The sequence below is a fragment of the Melanotaenia boesemani genome, chromosome 6 (assembly GCF_017639745.1).
Source record: "Melanotaenia boesemani isolate fMelBoe1 chromosome 6, fMelBoe1.pri, whole genome shotgun sequence".
Taxonomy (NCBI): Eukaryota; Metazoa; Chordata; class Actinopteri; order Atheriniformes; family Melanotaeniidae; genus Melanotaenia; species Melanotaenia boesemani.
The window spans coordinates 35,659,423-35,682,688 of NC_055687.1; the positions used below are offsets into that span (position 1 = coordinate 35,659,423).

The following is a 23,266-nucleotide window of genomic DNA, read 5'->3' on the forward strand; positions in this document are numbered from 1 at the left end:
CGATACCCTCTGGAGTTTGCATGCTATTTAGATGTCAACCAAGAGTTCATACTCAGCATCTGTCCTTGTTTTCTCCATTACACACTCCCATTGGTAGTATGTGTTTTTCTGGGAACTCTAAGAATAACAATAGATCTATCAGATCCTTATTCCTGACAAACATGACTACATTACCAAGTGCAATTTCCTTTTGGAACCGTTTTATGGATGACATATCGTGGAGAGAAACCTGGCGGCTACCAAATCAATGCCTAATTACTAACAAAGTAAAAGAAATTTCTTTTAAACTTATTCATAGAATCTATCCAGCTAAAAAATATCTCAAAGAGAAATTTAAATTAGACATTGATGTGAACTGTGGTTTTTGTAAGATGCTTCCAGAATCTGTTATACATTTGTTCTGGTATTGCCCTATTGTTCAGTCATTCTGGCAGAATCTGTGTATTTTTGTTGCAGAAAATATTGTTGAGAGTTTTGTACTTTTTTGGAAAGACATACTATTTGGAATTCAAAATGTCCAAAAACATGTGAATGCTATGCACAGATATATTATCAACCTTATTTTATTATGGGCAAAGTTTCATATCCACAAATGCAAGTATACAAGAAGGCAACCTTCTTTTCTTGCATTTATTCAGGATTTTAGGCAGTACATTTATTTAATTAAAGACTCTAAGAATCCAAAAGCTATTAAAACCTTTTCAGCCTTTGACAAGATAAACTGTTTTAATCAGGATTTTTCCCCCTAACTATTTCTCTTCCACCCCCTAGCGTTTCATATTTAAAAAAAAAAAAAAAAAAAATTATATTTGAGATTATATTGTTGAATGTATTTGTACTACTGCTGTGTCAAGGACATATTTCCATTGTCTTGTATATTTTATATACTGAAAATATTCTTTCAATAAAGTTTTTTTTTGATGAGAAAAAAAAAAAAAAGTGTGCAGACCCTGAATTGGGACACAGCTACCATCTTTAAATGTCTTCTTCTTCTGGTTCAGAAGGCTTTTTATGTGACTTGTTATCCAGGGCTTGTTGTTAGCAAAGCAGCATACAGATCTCATAGGAACAACAGCATCCATACAGAAGTTAATATAGTCTGTGGTGCAGTCGACCATTTCCATGTTCTAGTTGTGAGACCTCTGCAGTGCTTCCCAGTCCGTGGTCTCGATCAAATCAAATCAAATCAAATTTTATTTATAAAGCGCTTTTCATGCAAAGGCAACACAAAGTGCTTTACATAGTATAAATGAATGCATATTAAAATGAAAAAAGAAAATCACAGAACAAAAACAATAAGCCATTTACACACCCAGTTATGTGACAGATTAAACACCTACCACCCACCCCCCCTCACCCATCCACACACACACACACACACACACACACAAACTCCTAATATCTGTCTCTGGCTTGGCGCTGCTGTGAGGAAACGGCATTTTTTGGGGGGACCCATTCACACCAGGAGCCAGTCAAGTCATGTTTGCAGAGGGCAGACCAAGCAGGCTTGACTCCCAGAGTTTAGGATCCCCATAAAGAAACACTGGAGTTAAAAATGTTAAAACAGTTAAAACAACGATAAAATAGGGAAACAGTTAAGAAGCTCTCGATACCATCTTTAAGAACCTGCTCGGCTTCAGAAGACTACTTCCTGAATGAGCGTGTGGATGTTGGTAGTGTCCTCACTCTTGGTGTGTAATGAGACTTGAGCAGGACCAGAATGCGTTCAATGCAGGCAGGGGGGAGGCTCTGTATGCATGCATCACGTTTCATACATCAGGTCTGTAGTCCTCTGCCCCCTGGTGGTACAGTCTACGTCCTGTTGACAATCAGCCAGTGTGTTGTCCAGAGTTACATGACTCAAGTCCCCAGAGATTAGTACGAGAGCCTTAGGATGCTGGATAGCTTTGGATGTTGTCTCTCAACTGAAATCCAGAGCTCAGAACAGTCTTTGAATTAAAAGGCGTCTTTGAGGTGAGGTCACGTTCAACCAGTGCGTCCTTCATGTTGGACGACAGACGACCTGTGTGTGTTACAGTGAATGGTGATCTTATTCAGTCATTTTTTTCCCGGAGCTTTTTCTGTTAAGGTTTTCCATGAGGGCTTGAAGGTGGGTAGTGACAGACCTCTTCAGTGTTAAAACTCAGACTATTCTCTTCCATGAATTTCTCCAGTGGGAAACCTCAATCCTGCCTGCTTCAACTTGTGCAGTCCAGTGATCTGGTTTCCTCTTGAATGCGTGGGTTTTATCACTCAGTGACATGCTTTTTTCACCTTGGATAACTCCACTCAACCTTCAAGACAGCTACGCTAGCCTTGTAAACCAGTCAGGGTCAGTCAGCTGAAACCCGTGCTCCAGCAGAAATATGCCACCTCAAGCATTTCCCTGTGAAAGCCACCTGACCTCTGTGTGGAACAGCAGGCTCTGATGCTCCGATCCCAGTTCGTTGTGAAGGCATGGCAAACGGCATGATGTTAGGAGGATGTGATTTTATGTGGTTCACAATTTTTATTGCAGTCTCAGAACCTCTTTTAAGCTCGGTCCAGCAATTTACTCGCAAGAACTTTTCTGTGGATAATACAGCGCATGAAGTTTACGTTGGGTACAAGTTGTAAGACTCTGGCTCTTAGTCCTTTGTATTTCCCCAGAATGACTGCAGCACATTCTGTGCACACACTGATCTCAAGACGGCCCCTCTTCTCTTAGTTTGTTGTCAGGTGTTGTGAAAATGTCCTCACCTGAGCATTTCACTCTACAGCAGGGTGCAAAACAGCATGTCGTTGATAGGTTTTCCATCAAAACTGTATCTAATGAAAACAAGCAGGTGGGCAGAGTTTGAGACATCTGTGGATTCATTTAATTGCAAAGAGTATTTCCCTCTCTTCACTCTGTCAATCAGCTGACACTTGATGTCCTGGGCCATGTCTGTGATGGGCTGGGATACAGTCCCATCAGACAGGCTTCCAGCTCCTGTGCCAGTTTTTCCTCGTGCATTGTTCTACTCAGCCATAGCAGCATGTTTTTCCTGGTTGTGTGTACTTTGTTGTCTGTGCAGTCAAACATGCCACCTCATATGCTGCCTTTTGAGCTTTGGTTGGGATTGTTTGGTTGGTTATTACTCTTTTTAGATTTGCAGTTGTTTCTCTCAGTGGACAGAAATCTGCTGGTTTAGCTTCCAGAGAGGGGTGCTTGGTTTTCAAGTGCATTCGTATTTTTACAGGCTTTAAGCTCTAATGTACAAGCACCTCAGTTAACACTGCACATTGAGGGTGTTGTGCTTCAATGATAATGATGCATGTGAATACATATTGGATATATTCCTCTCTATACTTGAGACACTTATGCTTATGAAGTCCCTGTTTTGTCTTTGATTGATATCATTGATTTCATTTAGCTAAATAATAAAATAGGCTTTAAGCCTGTTGTATTGATTTGAGAGGTTCAGAATTTACTGGTGGGCTGCACAGGGACTTCTGTCAGCTTTACTGGGCGCTGTAAAGTAACCTGTCGCCGTCAAATGATGCAGTCTGTCGTAATCACCTCTGAAAATCCTTTCATGACCCCCTCTCAACATCTCGCTCATTGTCATGAAACTGATAGAGTGGACAGTGTATATATAGCTATTATCAATTATCTGTCTCTCAGCCTCTTAACACACATTTACATAAAACTGATGAGTAAAAGTTTCAAATATTAACTTAGTTTACTCAGTTTCTTTGTAAACATTTTATTATTGATTCTAAAAATAATTGTGTATTTATATATTCTTAAAACATTCTCCATATGTCGACATGAAAATATGGTCATTATTTTAAAGACAAATGTTTTAAAAACTAGGAAATGTCTTGAAAGCAGCTTGTAAACAAACTTGATCTGTGTTGTTGATGCACTTTAATGCAATTATGGTGCCATGATCGCTCGTGGAAACTAGACTGCCGGACATTTGGAGGCAATCTCGGTTAGAGACACAAAAGAAGACACAGCAGTTCCCACGGAGAGAGAAAGTAAATGATAGGGAATGGTTTAGACAGAGGAATTGGTGCATAGAGGGTGACAGAGTTAAAGGGGTGGGGAGTTGGAGAGGTAATGGGAGGAAGGGCGAGAGTGACAGGAAGAGGGGAGCTGTTGGAACGATGGGGGGCTGTGCAGCAGGTAGAGCCAGTCCACCAGATAAAGAAGAAATCATTCAGTCAATCAGCCCGGGCCATGGTGCAATCATCAAATCTCATCTGTTTTCAAGAGCAATTCTGCCTTTTATTGAGCTGTTGTGTCTCAAACAGAGAGGCTCCTGTGTGGAACGTTAACCCATGAGATGCCACCTGCATGTGCAGCTGACAGCAGCGAGCGCTGCATCATCAAACGGTGTGTTCAGCGTGTACAAGCCACAGACATGTTCTCCACTGTGTACGTTATCAAGACCTTTAAAACTATCCCTTTAAAAGATAATAAAATAAAATTTACTGATAAAATTAAGTGAAGTTTTAATTGTTTTACCTGTTTATCGTTTACATATTTTACTTATTCTATTTTTGTTTTTATCATTTTATCACATGTATATTATGTAAAGAGATCCACACATATAAATATCATAAATACAACACACACACATATATTTCTTTTTATTTACAGTTACATATTACATACATATTACATATTAGTTACATATTAATATTATTATTTTCCAGGTTTAATTATTTCCACCTGCCTTCCAACTTCCAGATCACAGTGGATCTATAAAGCCAGCGAACATTTAAAACCAGGTATCTGGAAGGGAAAAGTCCGGTGTTTCCCATGATGATCAGAGTAACTTTTAGGGATTGACTGATGTGGATTTTTAGGGCCGATGACAATACAGATTTTTTTCTGGAGCCGATGGCCGACACAGACTGCCGATTTTCCTGAGCTGATATTAGGATCCAGTACTGATTTTACCTCAATTTACATCATAAAAATGACAATAACAGTAACGAGTCTCATTTTTTGTTTTCCCTAGAAACATTTATTAAAAATGAAATTTCTGACAGTTCTTAAACCTCCCAGTTTAGGAGTTGCAGGTTATAATGGAGGACACATATAATGGCTCCTCCTCCTCATCAGTCCCCTCAGAAGTTGGTCTTTCCTATTAAATTCCTAATAAATAACATAATTAAAAAACATGAGTAACATGAGTGCACCTCACACTTCACCTTCTGGTTAAAACTGTAATGATCTTTGTGCTAAATCTTTATTTTGTAAACATTAGATGCATTTAACAAAATAACAGCCAGGATGGTCATTTAATTGTTTTGAAATGTGCATATTCAGTAAATAAAACCTGTCAAATAAAATCATGAAACCTGCTGGTCCCTGAATTTTCTACACAATTTTTCATTAAAACAAGTTTCAATATTTAGTAAGTAAAGAACAGAAGAAATATATAATTATATATAATAATAATAAATATATAATTCTGGCCACAGGTGGTTCTCATCGCGTTTATTTCGTTGTTCTGTTTGAGACTCCCGTCATTCTGGATCAGATGTGTGGAAGTATTCTGTAAACATGGATGCAGAAATGAATCGATGCTGGATTATACGTCATGCGGGACTTTGTCAGAAATGCGATAAGTGCGCTGAAAACCTCGAAGGGCTTTCTGCAGTTTGCTGGCAGAAGAACATCCAGGTAGAAATATTCTTCTCTTCGCATCGCAGTGGTGTCAGCCACATGCACGCTGCCACCGTACGCGAAGCAGCATGTGCACGTGGAAAGAAGGCCAGAATATTCTGTCATGACAATCTACACTTTTTACTCGAAGGCTAAAACAGCTCTGTAGAAGTCACAGCCAGCAGAGATAACTTTTTTCATTTTTTCTCTCCAGCTTTGCGTTGCAGCCCATTTCTAGACTTCATAGAATAAAACAAGACGGTTTAGAACTGATAGGAGTTTTTACGCTACTGAAACTTTTTTATTTGGTGTTACAGATCAGTGGTAGGTAACTGTTGTCTATCAGCTGATCACTGTGATCGATGAGTTGCTGTATGACATGGATCTGATTGACATGAGACTGATAAATGTTGCTTACTTTAGCTAGCGTGTCCATAAACAATTCTTTGGGGGTAAATATGTAACAATGTGAACCTTGAACTGCTAGTTTCCTTCTTCTCAGCTGAAGGATAAACAAATGCAACAAGAGAGACGGTCAGCTGATCACCAACAGCTGTCATGTTTTTTAACAGCAGAGGGAGGGGGGAGAGGAGGCTGCCATGCTGCGTTGTGCAGATGCACAGAGACGACCGGAACAAAACTGCAGGAAAAGTGCGGGTGTTGAACCCTCCCACCAGTAAAACGTGGGTGTTACAACATCCTCAAACCCATCCATAGAGTCAGCCAATTACATGAATTAGTTACCACCATTAACTTACATATACCTTTTTTTTTGACACCTTAATTCAAATATAAGTAACTTTTATTAAAGTAATAAAATTAATATCTTCTATGTTGTTTTCACATTTACCACTTTTATCCTGCGGGCCACATTGGATCATCTGGTGGACCGTTTTTAGCCCTGTGCCGCATGTTGACACCCCTCCTTTTGTTTTTTTTGACGCACTCCATGTTTGTCTCTTCAGATGTCGGCAGAAAAGTCACCGGTGAGGTGACCAAACCTGCCTATGGCTGCCAGGTCACCATCCAGTCAGAGAAGGAGAAACAAATGATGAAAATGTACCGACGAGAAGAAAAGAGAGAGAAGAAGAGAGGCAAAGGAACTGACGATGGCGACTCCTCGGATGCCGGCTTGACCTTTGACCCAAGAGAGATGAGAGCCCAGCGGTATATCATCCTTCCCTTTTGTGTTATTTGTCTTTGTTCTGTCTGTCCATCTCTGGTCTGCAGCCTTCCCTGCAAGCTCCTGCATTTTTCATGACGTGACTGCAGCCCAAAAGAAAAAAACAGCCCAACACCAGCTACACAAGAGCAAGACAAACGCAGCCAATCTGCAGCCCGTCAAATCTTTTCTTCACAAAGTTTAATATAAGAGGATAAAAAAAAACAGAGCAGTGATCTGTTTAATTAAAAACTTAGCATGGCCAAATCCAGTGCAGTGTGAAAGAAAAGATTAGTGGAGAGGTAAGCCACGTTAGGGAGGAACATAATGCCTCACGTCTTCCTCCTCCTTTGAATCATCCATCAACCCTCTTATTCATTTTTAAAGCCTGAAAATGGAGGATGGTTCACATCTGGGTTAAAAAGACCTCCTCAGTTTTGTTCTTTGAAAGCTCATTGAAACAACAACTTCATGTATTTATTTACTTTTATATTTAACTTGTCCTGTCCAGCATTATGTCAGCAGAACTGTGGTCCGTGTTTTGTTGATCAAATTTGCTTTGCCAAGAGGAATTTTATGGAAATAAAGGAAACTAAGCATTGCTGTTCCCCTTAATATCTACATTTTATTCTTCATTTTTAAATGTGTTTACAGCTGAATTACACATTAATGTCGGTGAAGAGAAAAGAAAAAGACACAAACATACAAAAAAAGAGAACAGCTGTACAGTCAAACCCAAACAGAAAACCAGGCAACCAGCCGCAACACCTGTAATAAAACTAAACACGAGTCATCCTGTAAGAAAACAAAGCAGACAATCATCAGGAGCACTTATGGGAGGACAAACTGAAAAAACCACAAACAACAAGAAAATAATGCTGTTTCAGTATGTCTGATGTGACCCGTTCTTCCTGTGTTGGTACAGAGAGCACGCCCTGCTGACTGCACGCTACGAGCCTGTCTTCTGCAGGGAACGGGTGTACGAACGTGTCCGATATCCTAATGTCTACGACAGCTATGCAGAAGCAACCAAGGCACCGGCGTTTGTTGGAGGAGCCAGGGTGAGACTCAAGCAGCTGATTCACACTCTAACTTTAGGTGTTCACTGCAGAATTAATGCTCAAAAAGGAGCTTTGATGCTTTTTTGATGTGATTCATGATTCTTCTTTTGGTTCGTTTTCAGTTGCCCCAGGAATTCAAAATGCTCGGATTAAAACTATTAATGTAAATTATGTCCAATCACCACAATGTCAATGCCCCCTGACCAATCACATCACTCCACTTTGTCACCTGATACACATAAATCATCAACTTCACTTCCTGTTTCTAATTATGAACATGTGGGTGTGTGATAGAGAGATAAGACTTGGTTATTAATCAGCTGTGATGGCAGCAATGCAACAAAGATGTGTCCAGCGCTGTGGTCCTCAAATAGGGGTGCATGTACCCTTTGGGGTACTTGGAGACACTCCCAGAGGTTATTCAGTTTATTTAATCCTAACAAACCCAGGTCAGCTGCATACCTGGATGTTTGACTCATTCTGGCTCAAACCAGATAACATCATCAAGGCTGAAAGCCGAGTCCAGAATCAAAGAATAAATTCGGTTAAAAAGTTTTATCGGACATAACGTTGGTGATTTGCGTAGAAAATAGCCAACAGCAGCATGAAACCAACATCTCCACAGCTTCTTACCAGAAACATCGGCTGGCATTTAGACTTCTTCTACTGTGTCTTTGCTCGTGGCTAAAGCCAGCAAAACCATCAGCATCTCCGAGGACCTCCTCCAAAGACGACGATGATCTGGGTCTGATGACGCAGTCTGCTGCAGGACAGATGAAATGGGAACAGACCTTGTTGAACAAGTTGTAGAAAAACTTGGAGACTCGTTTTCAATCCAGCTCGATGAAACCAGAGATGAAACAGCAGGAGAAAACGTCTTTAATGTTGTTACCACATTTTCCATGAAAACAATGAGATTTTACTGATGAGAAAAAGCTTGATATGAATTTAATCATGGATAGATCTCATTTAATATGTTTGATATATGTTCTTTTAAAATGTTAAAAATTTAAAAAGTCTTTCTTTAGTTAAGAATTTTAATAAATGCAGCACTGATGGCACACCTTGTTTCCCACCAAAAATGTTCTGTAATGGTTAGTGTTTCATTCAGTGCTGTAAAACATTTGAGAAACATCTGAGAAATGTGAAGCCTTTGTCATCTGGAATCACCTCCAAGGAGCGTGCACGACACTTTCCCAGAGCTCTGCATGAAAGGGGAGGTAAGCTATTTAGTAGCGCTGCAACACTGAGGTGGAACACTCCTCTACGGTGATTAAGACAACAAATTCAGCACGTTTTTCACACGTCTACATGATCATAATCAGAAACAGGAAGTAAACCTGACGAATGTATGTCAGCTGGCACACTGTGATTGGTCAAAAGTTTGACGGTTGTGTTCACAGCATCATGACTTCCTGGTTAGTTCAGGCTGCTCCTACTTTCATACCTGAAACTGCTTCAAAGCATGTCTTTAACAAACTGATTCATCTTTCATAAGGCAAGGCAAATTTATTTGTACATACGTATATGCATGAGACGGAGTCTACAACCCACACAAGTGGCTCAGATAGTGCAGCTCAACCAGGATGGTACATCAATGCGAGCTGTGGCAAGAAGGTTTGCTGTCAGCGTAGTGTCCAGAGCATGGAGGCGCTACCAGGAGACAGGCCAGTACATCAGGAGACGTGGAGGAGGCTGTAAGAGAGCAACAACCCAGCAGCAGGACCGCTACCTCCACCTTTGTACAAGGAGGAACAGGAGGAGCACTGCCAGAGCCCTGCAACATGACCTCCAGCAGGCCACAAATGTGCATGTGTCTGCTCAAACGGTCAGAAACAGACTCCATGAGGGTGGTAAGAGGACCCGACGTCCACGGGTGGGGGTTGTGCTTACAGCCCAACACCGTGTAAGACAATTGGCCAGAGAACACCAAGATCGTCAACTTGGCCACTGGCGCCCTGTGCTCTTCACAGATGAAAGCAGGTTCACACTGAGCACATGTAACAGACGTGACGGAGGCTGGAGACGCCGTGGAGAACGTTCTGCTGCCTGCAACGTCCTCCAGCATGACCGGTTTGGCAGTGGGTCAGTAATGGTGTAGGGTGGCATTTCTTTGGGGGGCCGCACAGCCCTCCACGTGCTCGCCAGAGGTAGCCTGACTGCCATTAGGTACCGAGATGAGATCCTCAGACCCCTTGTGAGACCACATGCTGGTGTGGTTGGCCCTGGGTTCCTCCTAATGCAAGACAATGCTGGACCTTATGTGGCTGGAGTGGGTCAGCAGTTCCTGCAAGATGAAGGCATTGATGCTATGGACTGGCCGCCCGTTCCCCAGACCTGAATCCAATTGAGCACATCTGGGACATCATGTCTCGCTCCATCCACCAACACCACGTTGACCACAGACTGTCCAGGAGTTGGAGCATGCCCAGGCGTTGTAGGGAGGTCCTACAGGCACACACACTACTGAGCCTCATTGTGACTTGTTTTAAGGACGTTAAATCAAAATTGGATCAGCCTGTAGTGTGTTTTTACACTTTAATTTTGAGTGTGACTCCAAATCCAGACCTCCATGGGTTAATAAATTTGATTCCCATTGATAATTTTGTGTGATTTTGTTCTCAGAATATTCAGCTATGTAAAGAATGAAGTGTTTAATGAGAATATTTCATTCATTCAGATCTAGGATGTTATTTTAGTGTTATATATATATATATATATATATAGAGAGAGAGAGAGAGAGAGAGAGAGAGTCTTATATAGCATCTGTAGTGTCTGCTAAATGACTGTAGAATCTTCATTCATTGCTGGATTATGAAGATTACACAGTTTTCTGTAGATTGGTCAAACTGGAACATCATTTTATCCTCATATTATGTCCAAAACAAGTACAGACTAAACTTCCACATGAAGTTCTGTGACTTAACGTGTTTGAGGTCACGTTAAATGTCTGAGTTAATTTTTTTTTCTGTGTGATGTTCAGATGCTTCTGCCTGAAGGAATCCGCAGGCAGAACAACAAGATGTATGAGGAAGTGGAGATCCCACCCAATGATCCCATGCCTATTGGATTCGAAGAGAAGCCCGTCTACATCTCTGAACTGGATGAGGTTGGTGCTGATGTGTGTTTTTGTTTGGATTTCCTACTGACTCTGTGTCTCAGTGACATTTCTGATCTACACCTGACTGCAGGAGACAGACAGGCTAGAGGTGGAGACCGAGGATGTCTCAGTATGTCCTGATGTGGAGGGAGATGAGGTTGTATTAAGGTCAATGACTGAGCTGAACCTACTGAAGAACATTTTCAGCAATGCTCTGTCCAGACCTCCGTCAGTCTGATCCCCCTTTAACATGAAGCCAGTGATCTTTTTCATTCCTGACCACGCTTCCCTCATGTTGCTCTGCTGTCTTTATGCTGCTGTATCTATTGATACATTCATTTTACATCATTTCAACCTCATAATCTGACTGAGGCCATTGAACGAAGCTCTTCGGGTTTGGCTCACAGCAGTATAAATGGAGGAACATCAGGCTTGTTGCATGTGGCTGCAGCAGATGTAGAGACTGTGTGTCGAACAACGTTGATCTTCCTGCAGGATGCAGCCTGTGTTGCTGCTGCTGCCATGATTTTTCAGGTTAGTGCTGTACGTACAGTCCACTTTAATATCCCAAACCAAGGTTTTCCAGCAAAACATTGCACTTTAAGGAGAAAATCGATGTCATTCACTTCAGCTGGCAGTAGTTTTAACGTTGTGTCTGAGTGCTGTGTTTAAAGTCCCTGTTATCCTTTATCCGGGTAAACAGAGAGAGGGCCTGCAGAGTCCGGCTGAGTGATGTTCCTTCTTGATGGGAATGCTGTAGCTCTCAGCCAGCTGTCAGCCAACACAATGACATGTCAGTCTGACTGACACCTTGACTGACAAACCCAAACCTGCACTGGTACATACACCCCCTCCCCCAATGCCTCCGGAAGGGTTTACCTCCAAACGCTGTTGTGCTAGACAGCAGCAGGATGGGAAACCAGGGTTTCAGTTAGGTCTGGTCCACTGGGAAGAGGTGGACTCCAGTACAGTCCACACATCATTGTGTTTTAAAGGCTTTGCAGCAATCCTGTCTGCTGGAGTCGGCTTTGTAATCCATCATTACCACATCGCTGCAGTCGTTTTAAAGGTCAGCCCCTCTTCTCTGAGTTTGGCCTTTTGTTTACGAAGACACTGAAAGAGAACACCTGATGCATTTTGTCACACTTCAGGAGTCCACTATAACCGCTCACCTCTACTAATCCACCTGTCACTCATGCTAATGGACGTCGTCATAAAAAGGATTCAGATCTGCCGTGTGTGTGGATGAGTGTGCATGTGTCCTGTGCCGTGCCAAATTGATAAATGAATAGTTTAATCACATCTACACTATTGCTCTTGTTGTTTTCACGCTTAATGATGGAGACTCAGGTGTGTGTGTGTGTGTGCACTGCGCGTGGTGAGGTTACTTCGATGCATGTCACTTTCAATCCTCATCATGGTTGTCTTTGAGGACTCGGCTACTAATTTCTTCATTAGTTACAGCGGTGTGTCCGCAGTATTCTACAAACAGAAGACTGTAAATATGGACGCCACGTCTGTGACATCTCTTTTTGCTCTTTTCTTCTTGCTTGTTGATGTTTACAGTGTTGGAAGGTGAAAGCCTCAACTGGAGTCAGAATATTAGTGATTCGTACAAAAACAAACATGTCTTGCTCATGTCTGTGAACCAGGTCTTTGTTTGTATGGATTATGATGCCGGTTATCTCCATTCACATTTTCCTTTTTAGTCTAGGTCGGTACTGCTAGTAAACACGTCTAAACCTCTGACTCAAGTGTCCTCCATCTTTTTCAGTTTTACCTGACAATGAGGAGGGAGCTGATCCTTGTTTCAGACGTTCTTGGTTGTGCAAAGCATGTTTGCTGCAGATTGTCAGTAGCTAGTAGTTTATTCCACGTCCAACCTTTTAAAATCGAAGTATCTCCAGACAACAGATACGTCATCATGTTAAATTTCGACTTCTGCTACAGCTCCACTTTCTCTGTCTATTTTTCAACACTCAGCATCTCTAGTAACACAGCTGATGTTCAGCATGGTGGAGCATCCCCTCTTCTTTTAACAACTATGTGGAAACATCTGGGAAGTGAGGAGACCAGTTGCTGGAGTTTTAGGAGAGGAATGTTGTCTCATTCTGGTCTGATGCAGGATTCTAGCTGCTCTACAGACCTGGACCTTGGTTGCTGGATTTCTGCTTCCATGATGCTCCAGATGTTGTGTACTGGTGAAAGGTCTGGACTGCAGGCAGGCCAGTTCAGCAGCCGGACTCTTCTCCTGTGAAGCCATGCTGCTGTGATGGATGCAGGATGTGGTTCAGCATCGTCTTGCTGAAATCTGCAAGGTCTTCCCTGAAAGAGACGTTGTCTGGATGGGAGCAGATGTTGCTCTAAAACCTCCATGTACTTTTCAGCATTGATGGAGCTTCACAGATGTGGAAGCTGCCCACGTCATAGGCACTAATGCAGCCTCATCAGAGATGCAGTTTTTCACCTGTCCACTGATAACAAGCTGGATGCTCCCTCTCCTCTTTAGTCTGCAGGACACGCCGTCCATGCTTTCCACAAACTAGTTCACATCTTCATCCAGGTTTCCACTTTGCCTCAAACATTTTAAATGAGCTTTGGTCCAGAGAAGACGGAAGAAGCTGGTTCTGGATCTTGTTCACATCTGGCTTCTTCTCTGCATGATGGAGCTTTAACCTGCATTTGTGGGTTTCAGGGTGAACTGTGTTCACAGACAGTGGTTTCTGGAAGTCTTCCTGAGTCCATGCAGTGGTTTCCAGTAGAGAATCATGTCTGCTTTTACTGCAGAAGATCACCAGCATCCAGCCTTGTCCCATGCACACAGAGATTCCTCCTGATTCTTTGAATCTTGTGATGATATTCTACACTGTAGATGGTGGATCTTCAAAGTCTGAGGAACATTTTTTATTGAAATTGTTCCACACTTTTAGAGCCAGTTTGTCTCAGATTGGTGAATCTCTGTTCATCTTTCCATGTGAGAGACTCTGCCTCTCTGAAATGCTCCTTTTATACCCAGTCACGTTACTGACCTGTTGCCAGGTAACCTGATTAGTTGTCAAATGCTCCTCAAGGTGTTTCTGGTTTGTACCAGGTACTTTTCCAGCCTTTTGTTGCTCCTGTTCCAACTTTTTCCAGACGTGTTGCTGCATCAGATTCACTATCAGCTCATATTTTCCATCACATGGTGAAACGTCTCATCAGACATGTTGTTTATGTTCTAAAAGTTGATGAGATTTGGAAATCGTTGGATTCTGTTATATTTACATTTTACATAGAGAAACAACTTACTGGGATCTGGGTTGTAATACAAAGAGAAATGACCAGTTTTACAGTTTCATTAGCTTTTTAAAAAATAAAATTAGTTTGTGGTCAGTCACACGTGGCTGATGTGTGATTGATGGTCAGATTTCCTTTTCTTGCAGACAGTGTGAACAGAAGCAGCCTTTGCCCGTCTCCTTCTCCCATCCCCCAGATTCCTCCTTCTCCCGTCCCCCAGATTCCTCCTTCTCCCGTCCCCCAGATTCCTCCTTCTCCCGTCCCCCAGATTCCTCCTTCTCCCGTCCCCCAGATTCCTCCTCTCCTCATGTCTTAGTTTCCGTCCCTCCCCACCGCGAGGACAGAGGAGGAGAGGGTGAAGGCATTTAGAAGAGGAAGATGACCTTGCTTCAGAGTGTCATTTTAAACTGCTGCTGGTTAAAGAGGAGCTGCATCATCTGACCAGTGTTTAGTTGCAGCTGTCGTTTCAGTTTATCATTCCTGTAAGATGAGCATAAAAAAAAAAAAGAATAATGCCCCCCCCCGAGAATGCACTGTTGTATTCTTGCTTATAGCTCTGCTTGAAACCCTCCTCTCTCCTCCATCTTCCTCCCTCCAGGTACATTTTATGATCTGGGGCATTTTCTAAATATTTAGCTGTGAAGGATTTCCGGGTTGCAGATGAGTGGAGGGGGAGGGGGAACGAGGAGGCTGAGTATGCGTCTTCTTTCACTTTGTAAAAGGCTTATCTCTGTTTCTTCCTCCACAGTTTCTCCCCAGCTCGCTCATATTTGAATGTCCCCGTGTAACCGATATAGACTGATATGGATCCTCTTCTGCTGAGTGATGTGAATTATCTGCAGTCAAGTAGTGACTCTATTCATTATCTTAAGCCCGGGCAACTCTGGAACAAAGTGCCTCACTCCTCTAAAGCGCCTGCACACAATACCTAATAAGTCTTTATGTGCTGCGAGGAGGGCTTTGAAAGGCAGTCTGAAAAGTCTGATGCTCCCCCTCCTCCTCGTTTAGACTGAGTGCTGATTGTCGTTTATTGAAAGCTGTAATGGGAAACAGGGCTGTGCGAGCCTCGCTGTGCCTTTAATAGGACTGCAAAACATTAAAAGTGGCGAATTTATTAGGGTGCTTTTTAACTAATGAATCAGGATGCAGGCATGCCGCTCCTGCCACTGTGGTAAAAGCCCTCCTAATTCATCCAAATAGATATGTTACTGAGTGTGTTGTGAGAGGAAGTGCCACTCTTTAGTAGTACTGATGGATCCCACATGCACAGAAATGATGACTTCTACTTGCTGATGGACTCTGTGACTCACGTATAGACAGCAGCACTGAAAAACAACTGCACCGCCTATTAACTAGACTACGTATTGAAAGGAATCCACTCAGGGTTTCATCCCACCTGACAAATGACACGTTCTCACAGGGAAACTGTCTGTAGGGGGTAAAGGATTAAGGAAAGCAGAGAACTCTGCTGCTTAGTAGAGACAGGGGAGCTATAGTATAAATATTGTCTGGTTACTTCCTCCTGATACGTCCTGTTCTGGTCTAATGACAGACACTTCCTCTCCAATAGGCTGCGAGGAAGATATTTACATCTCCATCCATAGATGATGATGATGGTGATGCTAGTACCAGTCAGTTATCCATCTTGAAATGTCACACTTTCCCCTCCAGAACTACCGTAATTTAAGGTGGCATAGACGGAACAAGCTGCTGGAAACACATCCATGATGAGAATCTCCCGTTCCACCACATGTACTCGCTCTCTGTATTCATAAAAGTGTTTCTATACTTCTACTTTCTACACAACCCGATTGAAAAAACACACTAATAAAAGGAATAATGGAGGATTTTTATCATCAGGTGTCCAGAAATAAAGTTAATGCTGGTGCTGAATTAAAAATCTGAATTTGTCATTATCTCTGTGAGAAAAGCTGATTTTAGGCACAGAATCCACCAAAACCCACGTTATCCTCCTTTTTTAAGAGGTTTCTGACAGTTTTCCAGCCGTACATTTAGAGGATGCTGCAGGATGACCCATCACACAGTTAACCAGTCAGTCGTCACAGCTGGCGTACTGGTCCACGCTGCTCACCGTCCGCTGTGATGCCGTTTATCAGTACTCATATCGGTACTCTGTATCAGACAGTACTCAAATGTAAGTACTTGTACTGGATTTGAAAAAATGTGGTCTGTTGCTAGTATTTATACTTAAGTGGGTCGTGCAGTAATCGGAAGGTTGGTGGTTCCATTCCCACTACTCCAGTTATCTGTCGTTGAGTAGCTACACATGCAGCTCATCAGCAGGTATGAATGAGGAATGTAAAGCGTTACAGAAATCTAATCCTTTATTATTATTATCCCAAGAACAAAAGTGTATTCACTCCACTCACATCTGTGGATTCATCCAGCTTTTTCCACAACTTGTTCAGCAAGGTGTGTTCTCGTTTCATCTGTCCTGCAGCAGACCCAGATCATCATCGTCTCTGGAGGAAGTCCTCGGAGATGGTGAAGGTGTTTTTCTCGATTTAGCCATGAGCAAAGACACCATTGAAGAAGCAGTGGAGGATTTTTAGAAGAGGTGGAGTCCAGTAAATGTCCAGGTGATGTTCTGGCTTCATGCTGCTTTTACATGAACACCATTTTTTTTAAATTTCGATTTTCTCACCTCCTGGGGCCTCCATAAAGAGATGGGCATGTATGGTCAGCAACAGTACTCAGCCTGAAGGAGGGACTGTTGATCCAAGTCAGGATGGATCCACAGATTCAGACCCTACCATCTGAATGTCAAGCTGAGAACCCTCTCTAAGGTCAAGCCTTTTCTTTCCTTCTCTGATTTTAGGAAGGTTATCATTTCTTTTATTTCACTTATCGCTGTTTAAAAGTGCTTTCTAAATGACTTGAATGTGGAGCTGAACTTTTTTTCCCATGGGGAAGAAACGTGGAGGATTCCCTTGTTATTTGTGTTCATGTATTCGTTCACTGCAGCAGATTGGTCTCCGGACATCCGTTCCTCCATCAGGAAGCACCAGCAGCATGGCGTGTGGGCAGATTGTTGTTGGTTATGGTGCAAAACTGGAGAATTTGCTGTTTTGTTTGCAGCTCAGTGAGACTCCATAATGACTGTTTATTGTGTTCATATCAATAGAGAATTGATTTGGTCATATACACTATAATGATTGTGGAGCATAAGTAGTACATAAAGTAGATTAAAAGCTGAGGCGAAGCAGATTCAGCCAGTAATAAAGTTTACCGGACATCAGGAAGTAGTTGGACTTTGTCAGATCAGACATTTTCAGGTGAAACATGGTGTGTTTGACCTGATGCAGTCGGGTTTGTCAGCACTGTGGTGTTGTTCTGACAGAAGCTCACGGCAGCAGGTGGTATTGACCTGAACTCAGCTTGAAATCTTGAAGAAGCAGGACTCTCAGATTCAGGTTTACACTGAGAAGCTCTTTCCTGCTGATGTTTGGATCAGCTTGTCTTCTCAGCTGCAGGGGTCACAGATCAATACAAAGACGTCCTGATTAATCATCCTGATCCTATGATATGTTATGATTCTCTGTCCACTCATAGCAAAGTGTGTTGAAAGATGACCACATCCTCTTCCACTGCCCAACTATTTAAATTGTATAATCCATCTAATCCAACACTCCTGGCTCAATCTCTCATGTCTCTCATGTTTTGTGTCCAGCATCCTAACAGGAAGGTCGATAAGCAGCTGATTGTGTTGGTTGAAGACCAGTTAGGTGACCTGGTGTAGTTGTCACCACCACTTTGATATGCAGGAGCACAGGCCTGCAAAGATGAGGTTGAACTTAACAGCATCTCTAATTAATCCACCTTTATTGCATTTCCTGATCCAGTTTTACAGTGCCTCCTCTCAACACACACATCTGCTTCCTAAACAGAAACCTCGAGTCTTTAGGTGTCTTTGTAGGATGCAGAAGTTGAAGACTTTCGCTGTTTGGGCTGGAGGTCTGCTAAGATACTAAAACACAACGGTTTATTGATGTTGGGAAAAGGTGTGTGCATTGTTTTTACAGCAAGAGGAGCTGAGATAAGACGAACAGCTGAAACGATCCATACGTACTATATATATAATCATATTGAAGGTGATTTCTGCATCAGTTTCCACTAAATCAGGACAGGATCAAGTTTAGTTCTGTGCTCCATCACCTTTCCTTTAACAACGCTCAATCTGCATTTAGGAACCAGGATGCTGATCGCTTCTTCCTGTTATTCCCTCCGTTCCTCAACAGCTGCAGGTCTGTTTTTCTACTCTGAGCTTCATTTTCAGTGTTAGACAGATGTGGACTGCAGGCTGGTCTGTCTTCAAGCCTCACTCTGCTGGAACAGGGTGTGTCTTGGTTTTGTCTCGCTGAATAAGCAGGATGTCCCTGAAAGAGACGTCGTCTGGATGGCAACAGATGTTGCTCTAAAACCTGGATGAACTTGTCAGCATTGATGGAGCCTTCACAGATGTTCATGTTACCACGGACACCACCGCAACCCCAGACCATGGACCTTTTCCTCTTCAGCCCAGAAGACACGATGTCCATGATGTCCAGAAGCAATCTGGATTGTGGACCGATCAAACCACGGCAGATTTTCCCATCTCAGATGATCTCTGGTCCAGAGTTTGAACTTAGAGAGCAGCTGTGTTAACTGATCTGGTTTTCTGGACTCTTCCTGAGACCACCTGCTGATCTCCTTTACAGAATGATGTCACCGTCAAGGGGTCAAAGGTCTCTGATAATCAGTGTTGGTTTTCAGCAGAACTTTCTCCAGATTTTCTCCTGATTGATGCTGTAGTAGCGCTTGCTGGGCGGATCGCCGAGCTTCTCTCTACACTTATATATAAAACTGCTCTAAGTACAGTACAGAAGATGTCCTGAGTCACTGCTGTGAGCACATGAAAAGCCTCGTTCATGAGCCTCAGCTGTCAGATTATGAGGTAAAATGATGTAAAATGAATGTATGAATAGATATAGCAGCATAAAGGTCGACCAGAAGAAGAAAGCAGAATTTATTACTAACAGAACTTTGTAGAAATAACACACAGACCAACAGTGACCAAACCTTTTCTCATCTCATCGTTCTCTCAAGTCTTGGCTTTCAGGAGAAAAAATATTGTTATTGAAACAAACACACAACAGAAACTATTTCCATGTTTCCACTTTTTCCTCATTTCCAGTTATTCCTGCTACTATTTACCTGCTATCCTCACTAAACCAACTCCAGCTCAGCTGCTTTGTGGCGCCACCGTGCATCAGAAACGTCTTCTTGGCTTTATTCCAGCCATAGAGGAGCATTATTTTTCTTCTTTTCACACACACATAGAACTTTCTGCTCACTGGTTGATCTTTGGCTGCTCCTGATTGGACGTTACCGTCAATCTAAGCTCTCTGATTGGTGGCAAGTCTGACAGGATGTGGCTTCATCATCATGTCCAGGTCTAAATAGAGGTCTCTTAGCAACATAGTAGTGATGGTGATGTTTTTATGATGAAATGTGATAAATAATGCTGTTATCATGGATCATGGTGGATTTATCAGATAGAGTCTCTGAATAAAACTACATTTAGTGGCTGGATTGTAAACCTCCTGGACGGGATAGAAATGTCTGGAAAACTTCCGTAGATCACCCGAAGGTTAACTATCCATCACAATTCACCCCACAGAGCTACACACCACCACTCCTGAGACACTGATGATGATAAAAGTGATGCTGCTCTGGGATAAAATGGCATTTTAAGGACTAATTAAAAAAAAAAAAAACTTTGTCTACAAGAGTTAATTTTTTAAAACATGTACCAGTCTGGTGTTTATCAGGAATTCCTGATCATATAAAGTATAAAAACAACAATAACTCTGCGTGAGAAACGTCATCCAGTCTGAGCTTGTGATGCTGGTTGGAACGAGATGCCAGGTTTTGTCTCACAACACTCTCTGCTACTTCAGCAGGAGCTTGTGATGGATTACCTCACTCTTTGCTATCTCCATCCAAGTCGCAGCTCTTTTTTCTCTCCGCCTCTTCTTCTTCTTCCTGCTGCTGCTGCTGTTCTGTAGGGAAATGAATGGGCCTCCTGTTTGCTGCATCCGCATCTCACTCTGTCAGACTCCACCATGCATCTGCTGCAGAGAGCTGCTGTGTTCGTTTGTGCTCGGTGTGCACGTAGATCCATAGGCGCTGGGATTTTATGGTGTGTGTGTTAGTGTGTTTGGCCAGGTCATTTAGTACTCTGCATGCAGGCTTGGAGCAGGCTGATAAGCTGTTTGCAAAAACTGGCAATTAAAAGTTGATCAGGCTGTCAATTCAAATGGAATGAAATGGAACCGGAAAGTAATTAAAAGGATGCCATGAAAATGACAACAATTATATCTCTTAGCTTCCCATTACCACTGCACATAGGAATTTAATTAGTGGAGGAGCTCACCGTGATTCATACTGTAATCACACAATAACACAAATAGTTGCCAGCACCAGAAATCACCGTGGTTATGGCAGCCTGTACTGTACTTACAGTCATCTCATACCAGGAGGACCCTGAATATGGACTTGACTGGTCTTTAATCATCCCCATTCAACGGTTGGTGGTAAAGACATGGGTCCAGTTAGTGTTCAAAGAGGCCAGTGGATTGGTGGGATATTCCTAGTCCTCCCAGTTTGCCCATTGTGAGCATGTTGGTTTCTGTCCTTTTCAGCGTTGGTCCAGGACGGGATAAAGCAGCCACCCTCGGTCCAGTGCTGTGTTTTTTCCTGTGTGTCCATCGCCCTGGGATCTTCATATTGGAGAAAAATTCTGAGTCCAGTCAGAGCCAGCTGGGTTCCTGAGATTGCTTCCACCTCGGTATCAAACATCTGCCTCATTAGAAATTTAATTTAACCTGCGCTGGAAGGTTGACGCAGACGTCTGAGGTTCAGTACCGGCCAGCTGGGCTCCTCTCTGAACTCAGACAGGACCTGCAGAGGGATGCAGGGTGGTCTTCCTGGATGGGCTCTGATGTCTGTACAGGTGAAAACAATAGGAATCTGGTTTGGAAATGAAGACAAAATGAGCTTTTTTTTTGGCTCTCGATGTGTTTTGTGTAAGTTTCCACTTGATGAAGTCCTCAGTTCCTGTCAGCTTAATGAAGTTGGCTCTTCTCTGGGGTTTTGTCACCTTTGCTGTGTGGCTGGAAGCCTGAAGTCTGTTTGTATGACTCAGCGTCACTGTGATGATGTGACTGATTGATTAGATGAGGATGGTCAGTCAGGTCTGACTGCTGGCTGTGGACAATCATGTGGATGTCTCAGATTCCACTAACCTAATATTTTATCACAAACACACATTTGTAAATTATGCACAGAGAAATAGAAATCAATATGCAAATGTACTGTATAAATGAATATGTGATGAGATGCTGCTGATCAGTAGGAGTCCTTTGAGTCATTATTCATAATAAACACTCTCCTTTATAGTTGAATATTTACCTGGATTGGCTGAATGAATTCTTCTAATATTTCAAATACATTCAGAGAACAATGATCCTCTCTTACTTGGGTTTTCTGTAAAAGGAGCCCTTTAGGTCTAGAAAAAAGAGCTCAACACAATCAGCAGATTTACCAGAGGGCTCTCCGGCTGATGGGAGTCTTGATGAGCAAGACTTTAACAAAGCAGTGTTAGTCCTAGAAGCTTACAGCTGCATAATACTTATTGCAGCACGTTAAGTAACTACCCACAGTACTAAAATCACACCCTGGAGACAGATTCTGGCAGCTACAGCTGGAAGATGCGTATGCATACATTACCATAACAATGAAGCCGGAGAGATTTTCAAGCAGAGAATAAAAAAGCACAGAAGATTTCCAAAGATCATTAAATGATGTCAACTTTCTATTTACAACATGTATGCTTTACCTCAAGGTGAACACGGGGGCAGGCATGTATTAGCATTAATTAGCATGTTTAAAAGGTATGAGGACTCTGACTTTTCATTAGAAACAGACAAAGTCGATAAATCAAAATGAGGACCAGACGCAGGACAAACTCGTCGGTCACTACAGAGAATCAGTGAAGTCTCTGAAAACTGGGACATAATTCAGGAGTGAATATTTATGAGGAGCAGCTCAGTGGACGTGGCCTTTGGGCAAATAATTGAAAGGACAGCTGGAGACTGGAATCACCATTCCTCTGCTCTCCTTTAACATGCTGGATGATACTCTACAGTCAGGATGAGGAGACATCTTCAGTATTTCTTTACCTGAAAAGGTGGAGTTGGAGGTAAAGATCGGTACGTTTGTATGAAACAACAAACACATTTCCACCGCAGTAGTCTGGGCCTTTCCCACCTTGCTTTGGTTTGGTCTGTTTTCACACTGAAATGGACCAAACCACCTGGACAATGTCATGCAGATTTACTGGTCCCAATTTAACGTATCTCAGGAGCTGGTTGATGGTTTACTGGTCCCAGTTTAACATTTCTCAGGGTCGGGTCGATGGTTTACTGGTCCCAGTTTAACGTTTCTCAGGGTCGGGTGAAAGATTTACTGGTCCCAGTTTAACATTTCTCAGGGGCGGGTGGATGGTTTACTGGTCCTAGTTTAACATTTCTCAGGGTCGGGTGAAAGATTTACTGGTCCCAGTTTAACATTTCTCAGGGGCGGGTCGATGGTTTACTGGTCCCAGTTTAACATTTCTCAGGGTCGGGTGAAAGATTTACTGGTCCCAGTTTAACATTTCTCAGGGGCGGGTCGATGGTTTACTGGTCCCAGTTTAACGTATCTCAGGAGCTGGTTGATGGTTTACTGCTCGCAGTTTAACATTTCTCAGGGGCGGGTGGATGGTTTACTGGTCCCAGTTTAACGTTTCTCAGGGGCGGGTGGATGGTTTACTGGTCCCAGTTTAACGTTTCTCAGGGGCGGGTGGATGGTTTACTGGTCGCAGTTTAACGTTTCTCAGGGTCGGGTGGAAGATTTACTGGTCCCAGTTTAACGTATCTCAGGAGCTGGTTGATGGTTTACTGCTCGCAGTTTAACATTTC

At 42.6% G+C, this 23,266-nt stretch overlaps 1 protein-coding gene across 3 annotated transcripts in view; it reads left to right on the top strand.

Moving 5' to 3' along the window:
* ascc3 (activating signal cointegrator 1 complex subunit 3) overlaps nucleotides 1-23,266 on the top strand; it is a 193,878-nt gene that overhangs the window by 44,178 nt on the left and 126,434 nt on the right. For all 3 annotated transcript variants that reach the window (XM_041987327.1, XM_041987328.1, XM_041987330.1), the window contains exons 6-8: nucleotides 6,610-6,811; nucleotides 7,732-7,867; nucleotides 10,851-10,976. In XM_041987327.1, the coding sequence (XP_041843261.1) occupies nucleotides 6,610-6,811; nucleotides 7,732-7,867; nucleotides 10,851-10,976 (464 nt within the window). The remainder of the gene's footprint in view (nucleotides 1-6,609; nucleotides 6,812-7,731; nucleotides 7,868-10,850; nucleotides 10,977-23,266) is intronic.